General features: G+C 46.9%; 1 protein-coding gene across 1 annotated transcript in view; it reads left to right on the forward strand.

Annotated features, from left to right (window-relative positions):
* Nucleotides 1-490: 490 nt before the first annotated feature.
* The window catches only part of LOC116966081 (cAMP-specific 3',5'-cyclic phosphodiesterase 4B-like), a 59,815-nt gene continuing 44,744 nt past the window's right edge, over nucleotides 491-15,561 (forward strand). Inside the window, exon 1 of the mRNA XM_033012238.1 lies at nucleotides 491-2,331. Coding sequence (XP_032868129.1) covers nucleotides 2,042-2,331 — 290 coding nt within the window. The 5' untranslated portion in view covers nucleotides 491-2,041. The remainder of the gene's footprint in view (nucleotides 2,332-15,561) is intronic.

Consider the following 15,561-nt stretch of genomic DNA (forward strand, 5'->3'; position numbering starts at 1 on the left):
AGGGAGTTGAGGCTGGGACTATCCCAACGTTTAAGAAACAGTTGGACAGGTACACAGGTTTGGAGGAATATGGGCCAAACTAAGGCAGATAGGGACTAGTGTAGATGGGACATGTTGGCCGGTGTGGGCAAGTTGGGCTGAAGGGCCTGTTTCCACACTGTATCACTATTATTCTCTATAACTCTATCATTTTCACATCCACTCCCTACACTTCTTCAGAGGCAATTTACAGAAGGGCCAATTAACCTACAAACCCACTCGTCTTCGAGTTGTGGGAGGAACCCCACACAAAGGTGCAAACTCCACGCAGACAGCAGCCGAGGTCAGGATCGAACCCGGGTTTCTGGCGCTGGGAGACAGCGGCTCTACCAGCTGTGTGCAGCTGCTGGCCTGTGTGGGGTTTGGGGGGGGGGTCTGGTTAACCCAGCGGAGGGTTGGTGAATCCAGGCCCCCAGCACTGGCAAAAGCAGCTGGAGACCAGGGTGCTGGCTTGTCTCCAGAGTTAAACCCAGTAGATGGATCCGTAAACAAGTCCCAGACTCTGTGTCCTTGACCCGAGCCTTCTTGTCTATGCTGCGCCGCCACGAGTGAACAGGAACCTCCGTCTTGGAGCCACGTTAACTCTCTCACCACAGAAATAGAAGCCACTTCCACTGTGGAAATGCAACAGGACACCTGATCTTTGCCTGTGCCCGCGGCTACTGGTGAACCCCAAGTCCCTCGCTGTCAGAATGTCAAGTGGAGGAACTACAGAAACAAGAAACACGAAGGAATCGTGTTTGAAAACTTCAAAGAGGGCTTGCCCACAAAGAGTTAAATTGCAGCAGTCTCTTTTCCAAATCAGATACGCTGTAATGCCAAGTTTGTTGTTCACTGGAATCTTTCAAGTTTTTGTTTTGATGCATAGCTTTGAGCAAAGCTAATGTGTGATTGGGGAGTGGGTGCAGGGTGGACTCTGACTGGAGATGGGCGCGCTGTATTGTCGACTTTAAGAGCTGGGGAGTCGTCGGCATCAAAGGGGAAGTTTCACTTCCTGGTGCTCCTGAACTCACATAGTTCACGGATTGCTGGCGGAGAGCGAATGGGTGGGTGGTTGTGGGGTGAGAGAGGGAAGTGAGTATTTCTCCTAACTCAGGTTGCGAGAGAGGCAGAGAACGGGGTAAGATCTTTGGTAAAAGCTGTTCGTGGCGTTTGCGAGTCCCGCCACAGACTCAAGATTGTGCAGAGTGTGTCCTATGAAGAAGGGTCTCGACCAGAAACGTCACCCATTCCTTCTCTCCAGAGATGCTGCCTGTCCCGCTGAGTTACTCCAGCATTTTGTGTCGACGGTGTCCCATCACCCTGGAGTAGCAAGCGCCTGGGAAGTTGGGCAGGAAACTCTCCCCCTCCTGTCGGAGAGCGTTCTGTGGTGGAGCCGATGGCACTATGACTCTGACAAGATCGTGAATGAAGAGACTTGACATCTTGAAGTCAGAGGGACAAATGTTTCACTGCACAGATCGCATGTTGTTCAAACAGGGCGCGAATGTGGAACTGTGACATTTTGGAGCAGAAACCAGGTTTCTTTCTTTTCAATTTAGTTCAGTTTAGTTTATTATCACGTGTACTGAGGCACAGTGAAGAGCTTCTGATGCGGAAAGACAACACATCATTGCAATCGGGTCATTCACAGTGATTATTGGATTGCAAATTTTACGAACTTAGACATCTGTCGAAGAGAGAGGGAGGGGGGAAGATTCTACAGTTTCCATAGAACTTCAGGTGCTAAAGTTAAATACTTCAGATTTTGATTATCAAACGAAGATAACACGGGAAGGACATGGTGATTATCGACCCACCCCTGCATTGAAAGTGGCTGTCCCGTATAAACACTGCGCTGAAGAAGGGTCTCGACCTGAAACATCACCCATCCCTTCTCTCCAGATATGCTGCCTGTCCCGCTGAGTTACTCCAGTACTTTGTGTCTATCTTCGGTGTAAAGCAGCATCTGCAGTGACATATCCGTATCTCACCGCGTGTTTGGAGCAGGCCAGGTTGGAGAATGTCCGGGGCATTGCGACCACCCCCGTCCCTGGCAGAGTTCTCTCTACCCCCGGTACACTTCCACGGCCCTCTGGGTGTCACCACGGTGCGGACAGAAGTGGAGGGCGATGCGTTCGTCCCAAACGTTGCCGGCTCGCCCAGCTGGGACGTGTGCCGCCCCCGGCTGCCCGGGATGATCGGACCCCAGTCTCCACGCTGCTCCCCACGGAACTCACCCCGGCTCTTCCGCAAACTGCTGCTGAACAAGAACATCCGAGAATACCGGCGCCACTCGAGTGTCCACTTTTGGTAAGGACCTCATGCATTGACCGCCGGCCCTGAACATTGAGCCTGGCTTTGTTTGTATTGCCCCCTCCACACTCCCAAAGCTGTTGGTGAAGATGGATCACTTTACCATCCCCACCCCCAGCTCATTGCCATTCAGTTATTCTGCATATTCTGTTGTGCTGTAGAAAGTAAGAATGTCATAGTTCTATCTGGGACACATGGCAATGAAACTCTCTTGACTCTAGAGTGAAGAGAATCAGGGGATATGGGGAAAACAGGAACGGGGTACTGATTGTGGATGATCAGCCATGATCACATTGAATGGCGGTATCAGTACCGATGCTTTCCTGAGGATGGGGAGAGTGGTGGGTGCAGTGGAACTTAGTATTCACGGAGGGTGAAGGGGGATCAGATCTGGGTAATGGGGGGGGGGGGGGGGGAGGGCTCCAGCCATGAGTAGAGAGATGCTTCATCAGCCAATGTGATGGGATTTGCTGCCATTGTGATTCTTGCTCAGGTGTCCAGGGCTGTGGCCCCGCTACCATGGGAACCCTCACACCAGGAAACAGCCAGCATTCATTGTAAAATCACTCTGCTGCTCGCTAGTAATCGGGACTCACGCTCACCCCACGCCCCACACTCACACTCAGCTCACGTTCACCCCCACACTCACACTCAGCTCACGTTCACCCCCACACTCACACTCAGCTCACACTCACCCCCACACCCCACACTCAGCTCACACTCACCCCACACTCACACTCAGCTCACACTCACCCCACACTCACACTCAGCTCACACTCACCCCACACTCACACTCAGCTCACACTCACCCCACACTCACACTCAGCTCACACTCACCCCACACTCACACTCAGCTCACACTCACCCCCACACCCCACACTTACACTCCACTCACACTCACACTCAGCTCACACTCACCCCACACTCGCACTCAGCTCACACTCACCCCCACACCCCACACTCACACTCAGCTCACACTCACCCCCACACCCCACACTCCGTTCACCCCCACATCACACTCACTCACACTCAGCTCACATTCACCCCCACATCACACTTACACTCAGCTCACCTCACACACACCCCACACCCGCCTTACACTTACCCCCACTTAACACTCAGCTTGCACTCTTACTCACTTCACACTTACCCCCACCTCACCTCACACTCACCCCCGCACATCACTCTCATTCCACACTCACCCCCCACATCCCACTCACAATCAACCCCACATGACACGTACATTCACCTCACACCTCAACTCACACTCATCTCACACTCACCCCCAATGTAACACTCACTCTCACGCTCACCACCACATAACACTAGAAATGGCAGAGTAGACCTGATGGGCCGAACGGCCTCATTCTGCTCCAAGAACTTATGAACTTATAAACCCGCATCCTCACATTCCCATCCATACTGGCCCTCACCCCCCCCCCCCCCCCCCCCCACACAGACCCTCACCCCCCTCACACAGACCCACACACAGACCCTCACCCTCACACAGTCTCTCACACTGCCCCTTCTGTTCATCATTCCACAGACTCTCACATATGTTCTCTCCAGCCCCCGTAAGGACTTTGCATAAAACCCTAACACTGGCCCAAACATGAAGCATCGCACGCCTCCTGCCACCATCCTAAAAACAGATCACTATTCTGGCCCTCCAACCTGAGACTGATACCTCCTTCTAACCTTCTAACAAAATATATATTGACATTAAAGTTGAGTCTGACGATTTGAAAGGTTATGAGCTTTGAAGCCAGGTTGTGAATGTTTGATATTTGCAGCCCTGTAAGTCCAGGGACAAGCGCTTTACATGTTCGACAGACTGTGACATTTATAGACACAAGAGACTGGATTCTTGTGGTGAAGGATTATGGTGGGTCAGGCAGTATCTGTGGAGTTTCTGGCACAAAACGTAATCTGTCCATTTCCCCCCGCTGTTCCTCCAGTCTGAAGAAAGGTCCCAACCCCAAAAATCACCCATCCATGCTCTCCAGAGCTGCTGCCTGACCCGCCCAGTTCCTCCGATAGTCAGCAGGCTGAAGCAGGGTCCCAACCTGAAACCGTCCCTATCCATGTTCTCCACAGAAGCTGCTTAATCCAAAGATAGACACAAAAAGCTGGACAGGCAGGATCTCTGAAGAGAAGGAATAGGTAACCTTTCGGGTCGAGACCCTTCTGCAGACTGAGAGCCAGGGAAAAAGGAAACGAGATATGTAGACTGTAATATATCCTGACTCTCAGTCTGAAGAAGGGTCTCGACCCAAAACGTCACCTGTTCCTTTTCTCCAGAGTTGCTGCCTGATCCGCTGAGTTACTCCAGCACTTTGTGTCTTTAATTTTGTTATCCAGCGCCTGGAGTTCTTTGCACTTCCTCCAATAATCTATTTGCTGTGTTGGAAGGAACTGCAGATGCTGGTTTAAACCGAAGATAGACACAAAAAGCTGGAGTAACTCAGCGGGACAGACAGCATCTCTGAAGAGAAGGAATGGGTGATGTTTCGGGTTGAGACCCTTCAGACTATTTTCTGTGGCATTTCGACCAAAGATACCAGAGGAGCTCCTCTAGTATCTTTGATTTCGACCCAGCCTGTGCATGCACTATCATTCCCAACAGCAGAGGGCAGTATAAGATAAGGTTTCTGGAACACCTGGAACCACCACTCCTGTAACAAATACCTCAGAAACCATAACCACTGGGCATTGTTTTATGGAGATGTTTGAAGGCAAAAATTTAATCAAGGCAGCTGTAAATGCTTTTAATCACATTATGATTCATGTTCTAAGTCCAGCTCTGAAGCTGCTAATGGCTTTGTGAGGCATTAGAGAATGGTTTACGAGTTCAATGCAAGCACTGGGACATCTATAAATAAAAGCACCAGTTGGCATTGCTGTGCTCAAACATCTGGCAACGTCTTGCCCAGAAATTCTCGAGACAGTACAACGCAGGAACTCTTCGCTCCAACCTCCCACCTCCCTCTCCTACACGCTAGAATTCAGAAGATTGAGGGGGGATCTTATAGAAACTTACAAAATTCTTAAGGGGTTGGACAGGCTAGATGCAGGAAGATTATTCCCGATGTTGGGGAAGTCCAGAACTAGGGGTCACAGTTTAAGGATAAGAGGGAAGTATTTTAGGACCGAGATGAAAAAATCATTTTTTTACACAGAGAGTGGTGAATCTCTGGAACACTCTGCCACAGAAGGTAGTTGAGGCCACAGTTCATTGGCTATATTTAAGAGGGAGTTAGATGTGGCCCATGTGGCTAAAGGGATCAGGGGGTATGGAGAGAAGGCAGGGATGGGATACTGAGTTGGATGATCAGCCATGATCTTATCGCAGGCTCGAAGGGCCGAATGGCCTTGTCCTGCACCTATTTTCTATGTCTCTCCTGGCTGCACCACCTCCCACATTGACCTCCCTACCGCCAGACTCAGGGACAGCTTCAGCTATTAGGGAACTTGATGAGTTCAGTCATCTGTGACTATCTTTGATCAGACTTTACTGACTTTACCTTGCACTCAACGTTACTCCCTTTATCATGTCTCTGCACACTGTCAGTGGCTCGATTCTAATCATGTATTGTCTTTCTGCTGACTGGTTAGCAGGCAACAGAAGCTTTTCACTGTACCTCGGTACATGTGACAATAAACTAAACTGAACTGAAATTAAACTGAACTGAGTCTGATAAAGAGCCACGACCAGCAACGCCACCTATCCATGTTCTCCAGACTTACTGCCTGACCCGCTGAATTACTCCAACACTCTGTGTCCTTTCAGGAACAACTTCTCTCCCTCTGTTATCAGGCTTCCATAAGCTAGGGTACTGTCCGATTCACCTCTATCCCCCTTGCGGACATTGGACTTTGTCTATGGGACTGGTGAACTAAAATGCTGAGAATCTTCCCCTTTGCTCTACCTATTGTACTTGAGTTTGACTTGGCTGTATTTAGAATCATAGAGTCACAGAGTCATACAGCGTGGAAACAGGCCCTTCAGCCCAACCTGCCCACACCGGCCAACATGTGCCGTCTACACTTGTCCCACCTGCCTGTATTTGGCCCATATCCCTCCAAACCTGTCCTAGCCATGTACCTGTCTAAATGTTTCTTAGTCCCGTTACCTCTCTTTGTGTATAGCATTATCTGATCAGATTGGATAGCATGCAATGCAAAGCTTTTCACAGTAGCTTGATAATAATAAACTTAAATCTAAACACCTCCTTTATCCACCTCTCCCATCTACCCCCCCCCCCCCCCCCCCTCTCACCACCCACCACCCCTCCTCCATTCACCTCTCTGCTACCTTTCCTTCTCAACACCACCTCTGACCCCCTGCAACCTCCTCATCCCAACTCCCCCCAAACCTCCTAACCAAGGGGGACCCAGTGTGGGGGGGGGGGGGGGGGGGACACTCTTGTTTTAGAATCCACTGCCCAGGGGATAAGCCCGCATTTGTTTGTTTGTTGGTTGGTTGGTTCTGGTTAAAGCGCTGGGCACATGGCAGCCAACTAACCGTTGCTTGTCTTTTTCTTTTGTTTTCACTTTAAATGTAATTTTAATTTCAAGGTTTTCATGTACCTCGTTGTGTGTTGTGACTGTTGGCAGACCAATTTGCCTCCGGGACGAATAAAGTTCTATCGTATCGTATCGTATCCCACTATTCCTCCTCCCTCCTCCCCTATCTCCCCCCATTTGCCGGCTCTCATTCCCCACCTCCCCAAGTGCAGGATCTGGGGACACCAGCAGTCGTGGCAACAGTTGATGGGGAGTTGCAGCTGTACGAGGCCTGGTCATACCCGGTCATAGTGACGTCTTTCCCCACTCCTATCCTCTATCTTATCTGTGCATCCACGTCAAGTCGGCAGCTCCCCTCCCCAGAGATGGCACACCACATCCTGTGAACTCTACGCACGCCATCTCACTCACACGTCTCATACAAACACCGAAACACAGAAAATAGGTGCAGGAGTAGGCCATTCAGCCCTTTGGCCCTTCGAGCCAGCACCGCCATTCGATGTGGCCATGGCGGGTCATCCAAAATCAGTACCTCGTTCTTCCTTTCTCCCCATATCCCTTGATTCCGTTAGCCCTAAGAGCTAAATCTAACTCTCTCTTGAAAACATCCAGTGAATTGGCCTCCACTGCCTTATGTGTCTCCTATGAGTGCACCCCCAAATCTCAGTCTCTCTCTGTGAGCTGACTGTGGCTTCCCCTTCATCCCCCTGACTGGGTGGGAAGGGGGTCAATGGCCCGGTCAGTCATGAAGGAGGGGTTGTGGTTCACAGTGACCTGTCCCCACATAGGTCTACAGTCAAACGTGCACCCTGCACAACCGCAGGTCATCCTGATTCACCCCTCTGTCGGTCACAGTGTTGCCCTGAGAAGCAGCACTTCAGTTTAGTTTATTGTCCCGTGTACCGAGGTACAGTGAAAAGCTTTTGTTGCGCACTATCCAGTCAGCGGAAAGACAATACATGATTACAATCAAGCAATTTACAGTGTACAGATACATGATAAGGGAATAACGTTTAGTGCAAGGTAAAGCCAGCAAAACCCGATCAAGGATAGTCCGAGGTAGACAAAAATGCTGGAGAAACTCAGTGGGTGAGGTAGCATCTATGGAGCGAAGGAAATAGGCGACGTTTCGGGTCGAGACCCTTCATCATTGTCCCGAAATGTCACCTATTTCTTCGCTCCATAGATGTTGCCCCACCCGCTGAGTTTCTCCAGCATTTTTGTCTACCTTGGATTTTTCCCGCATCTGCAGTTCATTCTTAAAGAATAGTCCGGGGGCCACCAATGAGGTAGATAGTAGTTCAGGATTGCTCTCTGGTTGTGGTCTCCGGTGCTGCATTCGCTGTAAGGCAGCAACTCTACCGCTGCGCCACAGTGTTCAGCACTAACCCTGGTATTAGATATCAGTTAAATGTTCCCATCATAAATGTTAAAACAACAACTCATTTATCTTGTAATTTCTGCTTTCAGAAGTAAATGATACTACCACTATCTTTAACCTTCAATCTATAACGTTCCCTTTCCCACAGGAGTTATGACCAGCCAAGTTAAATAAACAGTGCTGTCAGTGAAGAGAATTAACTCTTTTGTAACTTCATCGCTACGTTTTTGAGAATCCTGTGGTGTACTCTATCCACAAGAAGTATTCAGACTATTCCAATGTTGCTTTCGCATGGTCACACATGGCAGGGAAGCGGGAATCATCTTATTGCAACATGTAAGATCCTGAGACCAAGTAGACGTTGAGATGTTTCCACTGGTGGGAAGGATCTCGGACCTTGTTACCAGATCAGGAAGAAGCTGCTTAAAACTGAGGTACTTTGGAATATGTGTAGGAAGGAACTGCAGATGTTGCTTTAAACCGAAGATAGACATAAAATGCTGGAGTAACTCAGCGGAACAGGCAGCATCTCTGGAGAGAAGGAATGGGTGATATTTTGGTTCTAAACCCCTTCTTCAGAATATCTGCAGAATATTCTTTGGAATATCGTCTCTGAATCTCCAAAATACTCTACCCGAGAGAGCTGTGGAGGCAAAATCATTGTGGCTATTTAAAGAGGAAGTAGATAAAGTTTTGAAAGTTCGGGGAATTGAAACTTACGGGGAACTGGCACAGATGATGAGATGCCTGGTTGAATGGGGGGACACGAAGTGGTGGAGTAACGCATATACTTTCAGGGTACTTTCTACAGTGCATCTGTTGAAGTTTGTTAGAATATTAGGTGATATCTTCAAACGTGTAAGAAAGTGGAGATGTTGGCGTACCTTCTTTGTTTTTACATGATAAATTCAGTCCAATATTTTATTAACAAAACGGTATGCAAAAAAGATTAAATAACCTGTTTGTAAAGGGAAAGATCAATAATGTGACAAGTCTCTTCCATGTTGTAGTCTTCCAAATGAGTATATTAAACTGAAGGAAAGATTGGGTTTCACGGTGAAATCAAAACCTCAACATGCCTGCATGAAAAGATGTATCTGTAGCAACAGGAGGAATTCAAGGGTGTGTGTCGAAGGCAAAAAAGGCAGAGGGAAATAAACTGTTTTCCTGCCACCACATGGAAGGGTATTGTACAGATGTACAGATCTCTTGCCCAGAGTAAGTGAATCGAGGACCAGAGGACATACAAGGTGAAGGGGAAAAGATTTGTTAGGAATCTGAAAGGGTAACTTTTTCACTCAAAGGTGGTGGGTGTATGGAACAAGCTGCCAGAGGAGGTAGTTGAGGCTGGGACTATCCCAACGTTTAGGAAACAGATAGACAGATACGTGGTTAGGACAGGTTTGGAGAGATATGGACCGTGGGCAGGTGGGACTAGCATAGCTGGGACACGTTGGCCAGTGTGGGCAAGTTGGGCCGAAGGGCCTATTTCCACGCTGTACCACTCTATGACTCTCTATGACTCTATGAAAATAATTCCAAATAAGACCCTGTATTTGAATTTAAACCATGTAAGGCCAGAGTAATTAAAACAAAATCCTTAGAAAAGTTTAGTTGATATAAAATATCATAATCTTGCTGCAATCACACTGGCAATATGGAATAAAACCAGAAGATGTTAACACATAGCATCTGAGGTTTTCAACCTGAAATGTTAACTCTGCTACCCTTTTCAGGCGCTGAATGGGTGCGGAATTTTCTTTTACAATTTCTGAATACATCTTAAGAGGCTGAGAAAGGAAACAGTCACAGTAATTGCAACAACATAATTCCAAATAAGATCCTGTATTTGAATTTAAGTCATGTAAGACAAAAGCAATTAAAACAAAATCACAGTTATTTCCTAACTCAAACCTTTTAGTATTTTCCACAGGGAATCTTGAATCAACACAATTCCGTGCCAGCATTTTAAACTTAAGACGTTACAAAGGTTTAGATTAATTAGTTTAGAGATACAGCACGGAAACAGGCACACCGACCAGCAATCCCCACACATTAACAGTATCCTACACACACTAGGGACAATTTTACATTTACACCAAGCCAATTAACCTGCAAACCTGTACGTCTTTGGAGTGTGGGAGGAAACCGAAGATATTGGAGAAAACCCACGCGGGTCACGGGGAGAACGTACAAACTCCATACAGACAGCACCCGTAGTCGGGATCGAACTCGGGTCTCTGGCGCTGTGAGCATTGTAATGGCAGAAACTCTACCGCTGCACCCCAAATTCTTATGCGCAATCTAAATTTGAAATGAGCATACTCAACAATCAAATTCACACTTCAAAGCATCAATCTCTGTAATAATTTATGATCTCAAAGTGTCAAATGTTATGTGATACTCCCAGCCTGTGATCCCAAGAAACACACAGATGGTTGAATTAGCTCAGGGACTAATAACATGACGCAAGCTTCCCAGAAATAATACACTCATTAAAAATAACTCCCCAACTCATGCTTGTAGAAAAAACACTGATTAAAAGGCTTCAGACTGTTGACAGAATTACGAAGGGTTGACAGGGCAGGGGGCTGCCTGCAGTGAATGTTAACCCAACACAGAGGCTGAATACCCTCAGTCCACTCCCTTCGCATTCACTCCCTCCATTAACTCTCAAGCCTTTCTTGACGTGCTCTGAGGGAGGGCTATATGTATGTATTTATGTATGTACTTAATCTATGAACTACTGTTGTATAATGTTAGTTCCTCCACCAATGTAAAGCACTTTGGCCAACGAGAGTTGTTTCTTAAATGTGCTTTAGAAATAAAAGTGACTTGACTTAAAAAAATAAAACCAAAATCTGCCAAAATTCACAACTAAATATGGAACCAATTCAGTCTGCTGTTTCCTACAGAAATTCAAACTTTTGCTGTCAATTGTACAGAGAAATTAAGGATTAAAAAAAAAAGAAGTTATTTAGCTTAGTTTAAGAGATACAGTATGGAAATAGGCCCTTTGGCCCACCCAGGCTGTGCTTATTTATCATTGAACACCCATTTACACAAATTCCCAGAGTCTGAAGAAGGGTCTCGATACGAAACGTCACCTATTCCTTCTCTCCAGAGATGCTGCCTGACCCGCTGAGTTACTCCAGCATTTTGTGTCTATCTTCATCAATTCTAAATTATCCCGCTTTCTCATTGAGACAATGTAGAGAGGTCAATTAAACTTTCCCAGCAAGGACGTAAAATGTTTTTTATACCCATTTTCAATCATATCTCGGCACATCAAGGGATAATTCTCGAGTACATACATCTTTTTTTTTTTAATCGTCTTCTACAGTTTAAAGTTTAGTTTAGTTTATTGTCAAGTGTACCGAGGTACAGTGAAAAAGGTTTCTATAACTGCCTGCACATACAAAAAAGAAATCGAGCGGAAATTTGATGAAATTAAATCCTGTCGCAGGGTCTTGACCCGAAACGTCAACTGTTCCTTTGCCTCTAAGAAGCTGTTTGGCACGCTGTGTTCCTCCAGCAGTTTGTGTTTTTATTGCTAAAAGAAATACTGCTCGTGTTAAGAATCTCAAGAAGGGTCTCGACCTGAAACGTCACCTATTCCTTCTCTCCAGAGATGCTGCCTGTCCCACTGAGTTACTCCAGCATTCTGTGTCTGTCTATCTTCGTGTTAAATACAGCAATAAGTAAGTGCTGGGAATTTGTTGAGTGTGCACAAGAGATGGTTTAGGTGGGTTGCGGGGAACTGGCAGCCACGGATTGAGCTGTGTGTAGCTACTTGGCGTCTGGCCAAGGTATGAGATGGAAATGAATGGCTCTGTCGTCATAGTGAAACAGAAGGGGCCGGGGCAGACTGGCGTCACCGACTCCCCACACACGCCCTCCTCCTCAGCTGCTACTAATACCCGGAGCCAGGGCTCAGAGCGCTGCACTTGACCTAAAACCTGGCATGATTGATCTGGATATGCAGGAAGGAACTGCACATGCTGGTTTACACCGAAGATAGACAGTTTCAGTTCAGAAGAAGGGTCTCGACCCGAAATGTCACCTATTCCTTCTCTCCAGAGATGCTGCCTGTCCCGCTGAGTTACTCCAGCTTTTTCTGTTTATCTTCGGTTTAAACCAGCATCTGGAGTTCCTTCCTTCACATACTTACAAAATTCTTAAGGGGTTGGACAGGCTAGATGCAGGAAGATTGCTCCCGATGTTGGGGAAGTCCAGGACAAGGGGTCACAGCTTAAGGATAAGGGGGAAATCCTTTAAAACCGAGATGAGAAGAACTTTTTTCACACAGAGAGTGGTGAATCTCTGGAACTCTCTGCCACAGAGGGTAGTCGAGGCCAGTTCATTGGCTATATTTAAGAGGGAGTTAGATGTGGCCCTTGTGGCAAAGGGGATCAGAGGGTATGGAGAGAAGGCAGGTACGGGATACTGAGTTGGATGATCAGCCATGATCATATTGAATGGCGGTGCAGGCTCGAAGGGCCGAATGGCCTACTCCTGCACCTAATTTCTATGTTTCTATGTTTCTATAACATTTAGTGTAAGGTTAAGTCTAATCAGAGATAGTCCGAGGGTCACCAATGAGATAGATAGTAGTTCAGAACTGCTCTCTAATTGTGGTAGGATGATTCAGTACACAAAATGCTGTAGTAACTCAGCAGGACAGGCAGCATCTCTGGAGACAAGGAATGGGTGACGTTTCGGATCAAGACTCTTCTTTTTAGTTTAAATCTTTTTATTTGAATTTTGAATTTAACAGCAATTTGCATACATACAATGATAACAGACAGTGATAATCAGGACATAATTGTACAACAGTATGTAAACGACCCTCAAAACCCTTACCCTTACCCTTACCCACCCTCGCCACCCGGGAACAAACAACACTCACATACGTACACATCCACACAAATACGATAATAAAAAAAAATTAAAAAAAAAAAAAAAAAAAAAAAAAAAAGGAGGAAAAAATAAATAAATAAATAGATAGATAAATAAATAGATTGTGGGGAGGGAGGGGGGGGGGAGGGGTTGAGGGGATAGCAGCTGCAATAAGACAGAGCTGTGATAGAGGACACTCAGTCCTCTTCCGAGTCCGGAAACAAGTTAAGAGAGTTAACAAGTTCCAGGAAAGGGTTCCATGTATCTAGGAATGTCTTGGTAGAGCCTTTGAGAGAGAACCTAAGTTTTTCAAGCTTTAAGTTGTAGAGCACCTCCTTGATCCAGCGGGCGTGTGTCGGGGGACAGGTAAGTCTCCAGTTAAGCAAAATCAGTCTCCGGGCTAACAGGGTTGTAAAAGCCAGGACCCGCTTCAACGCAACAGAGAGGTTGGTGTTGGGGGGAATACCAAAAATAGCTGACAGTGGGTTTGGAGGAATAGTCTGGCCATAGGCTCTGCTTAGCACGTCGAAAGCACTCCTCCAAAAGGTTGCTAGCTTAGGGCAAGATGGACTCTTCTTTTTACCTGAAAATGGATTCAGGCTCCGCGCAAGTTCATAATAAGTTTATGTGATAGGAGCAGAATTAGGCCAATCGGCCCATCGAGTCTACCCTGCCATTCAATCATGAACGATCTATCTTCCCATTTGAAGACTTTCACCATTCCCAGCTCCCTGCCGAATATCCAACAGGTTCCTCCTCTGGTGAGGATGGACCCTTCTGATGACTGCCCACACCGTGTGCCAGTTCTGTAGGTTTCCCCCGTGCACATTACTTGGTTGACCATGCTGCCTCATTACATCTGTCACCCCATCAGTACATCTCAAAGACATGTGTGTGGATAAAGAGTGTCGGAAGGAACTGCAGATGCAGGTTTACACTGGATAGACACAAAATGCTGGAGTAACTCAGCGGGACAGGTGGCATCTCTGGAGAGAAGGGAAGGAAACATCACCCATTCCTTCTCTCCAGAGATGCTGCCTGTCCTGCTGAATGACTCCAGCATTTTGTGTCTATCTTCAATGGAAACCAGCAACTGCAGTTCCTTCCGACATAACCATTGTCACTTTAATTTCCTTAATACACTTTTATTTTGTTGTACTCATGTCATGACAGATTGATTAGTGAAGTAATGGAGTACTGCACACTGTAACATGGTACTGAAACACATCCATCCTGATCTGTTCACCTCATTAGTTTTTATATTGATAATAAGCACAACCATCCTTGTTCAATAGGCTGATTAATTACAGTGTGACATCTGTACTGTTCTGCCAACAAGTTGTGCATCTTTGTTCTCAGCAATCCACCTCTGTCCTTGCTCTGATTGCAGAAGTGTCTCCCATCGTTTGCTCTGGCTGTGTCTCCCATACCCACTTGGCATTATTTAATTCCATCCGATCCATCAGAAATACCGCTGCAATTAAGTTACAGTCGTGCTGGAACATTGGGCCGTGATAATTATGACGCCTCATTTGCGTTGAGCTCGTCATGTCTCTAAGGAATTAGATGCTGCCTGTCCCGCTGAGTTACTCCAGTATTTTGTGTGTCTACTGGGTGGAGGAATGGGTGACGTCGAGACCCTTCTTCAGACTCATGGAAATGAGGAGCTCCAGTGTTGAACCTGAGTTTGGTTTCCCTGTCTACACCAGCTCTGACTGATCAGGATTTATTGGACAACATCTTTCCACCGAGCTAAAGTATTATCTGACCAAGAGCAATTCAGAGCAACATAGAAGGTTATTTAGCCCATCGGGTTTATGCAGGGTCTTGCAGCAATCCCAATCCTCCACTAATTTCCCTGTAAACCATTCTTAGTTTAGTTTAGTTTAGAAATACAGCACGGAAACAGGTCCTTTGGCCCACTGAGTCCGCACCGACCAGCAATCCCCGCACACTAACACTATCTGACACACACTAGGGACAATTTACAATTATACCAAGCTAATTAACCTACAAACCTGTATGTTTTTGGGGTGTGGGAGGAAACCAAAGATCCTGGAGAAAACCCACGCAGGTCACAGGGAGAATGTACAAACTCCGTACAGACAGCACCCGTAGTCGGGATCGAACCCGGGTCTCCGGCGCTGTGAGGCAGCAACTCTACCACTGTGCCATCTTGCCACCCTCTCACCTATCAACTAAGAATCCCCACCACCCAACTACACCAGGGGTAATTCGCAGGAACCAAATGACTTACTAACCCACACATCTTTGTCATGTGGAAGGAAACCAGAGCACACATGCAGTCGCTATGCGAACATGCAAACTCCACATAAATAGCTCCAGAGATTATGGTCAGATCCAGGATGGTGGAAATGTGAGGCAGCAGTACTAACCGCTGCACCTTATGCCACCCTAGC

The sequence above is a fragment of the Amblyraja radiata genome, chromosome 35 (assembly GCF_010909765.2).
Source record: "Amblyraja radiata isolate CabotCenter1 chromosome 35, sAmbRad1.1.pri, whole genome shotgun sequence".
Taxonomy (NCBI): Eukaryota; Metazoa; Chordata; class Chondrichthyes; order Rajiformes; family Rajidae; genus Amblyraja; species Amblyraja radiata.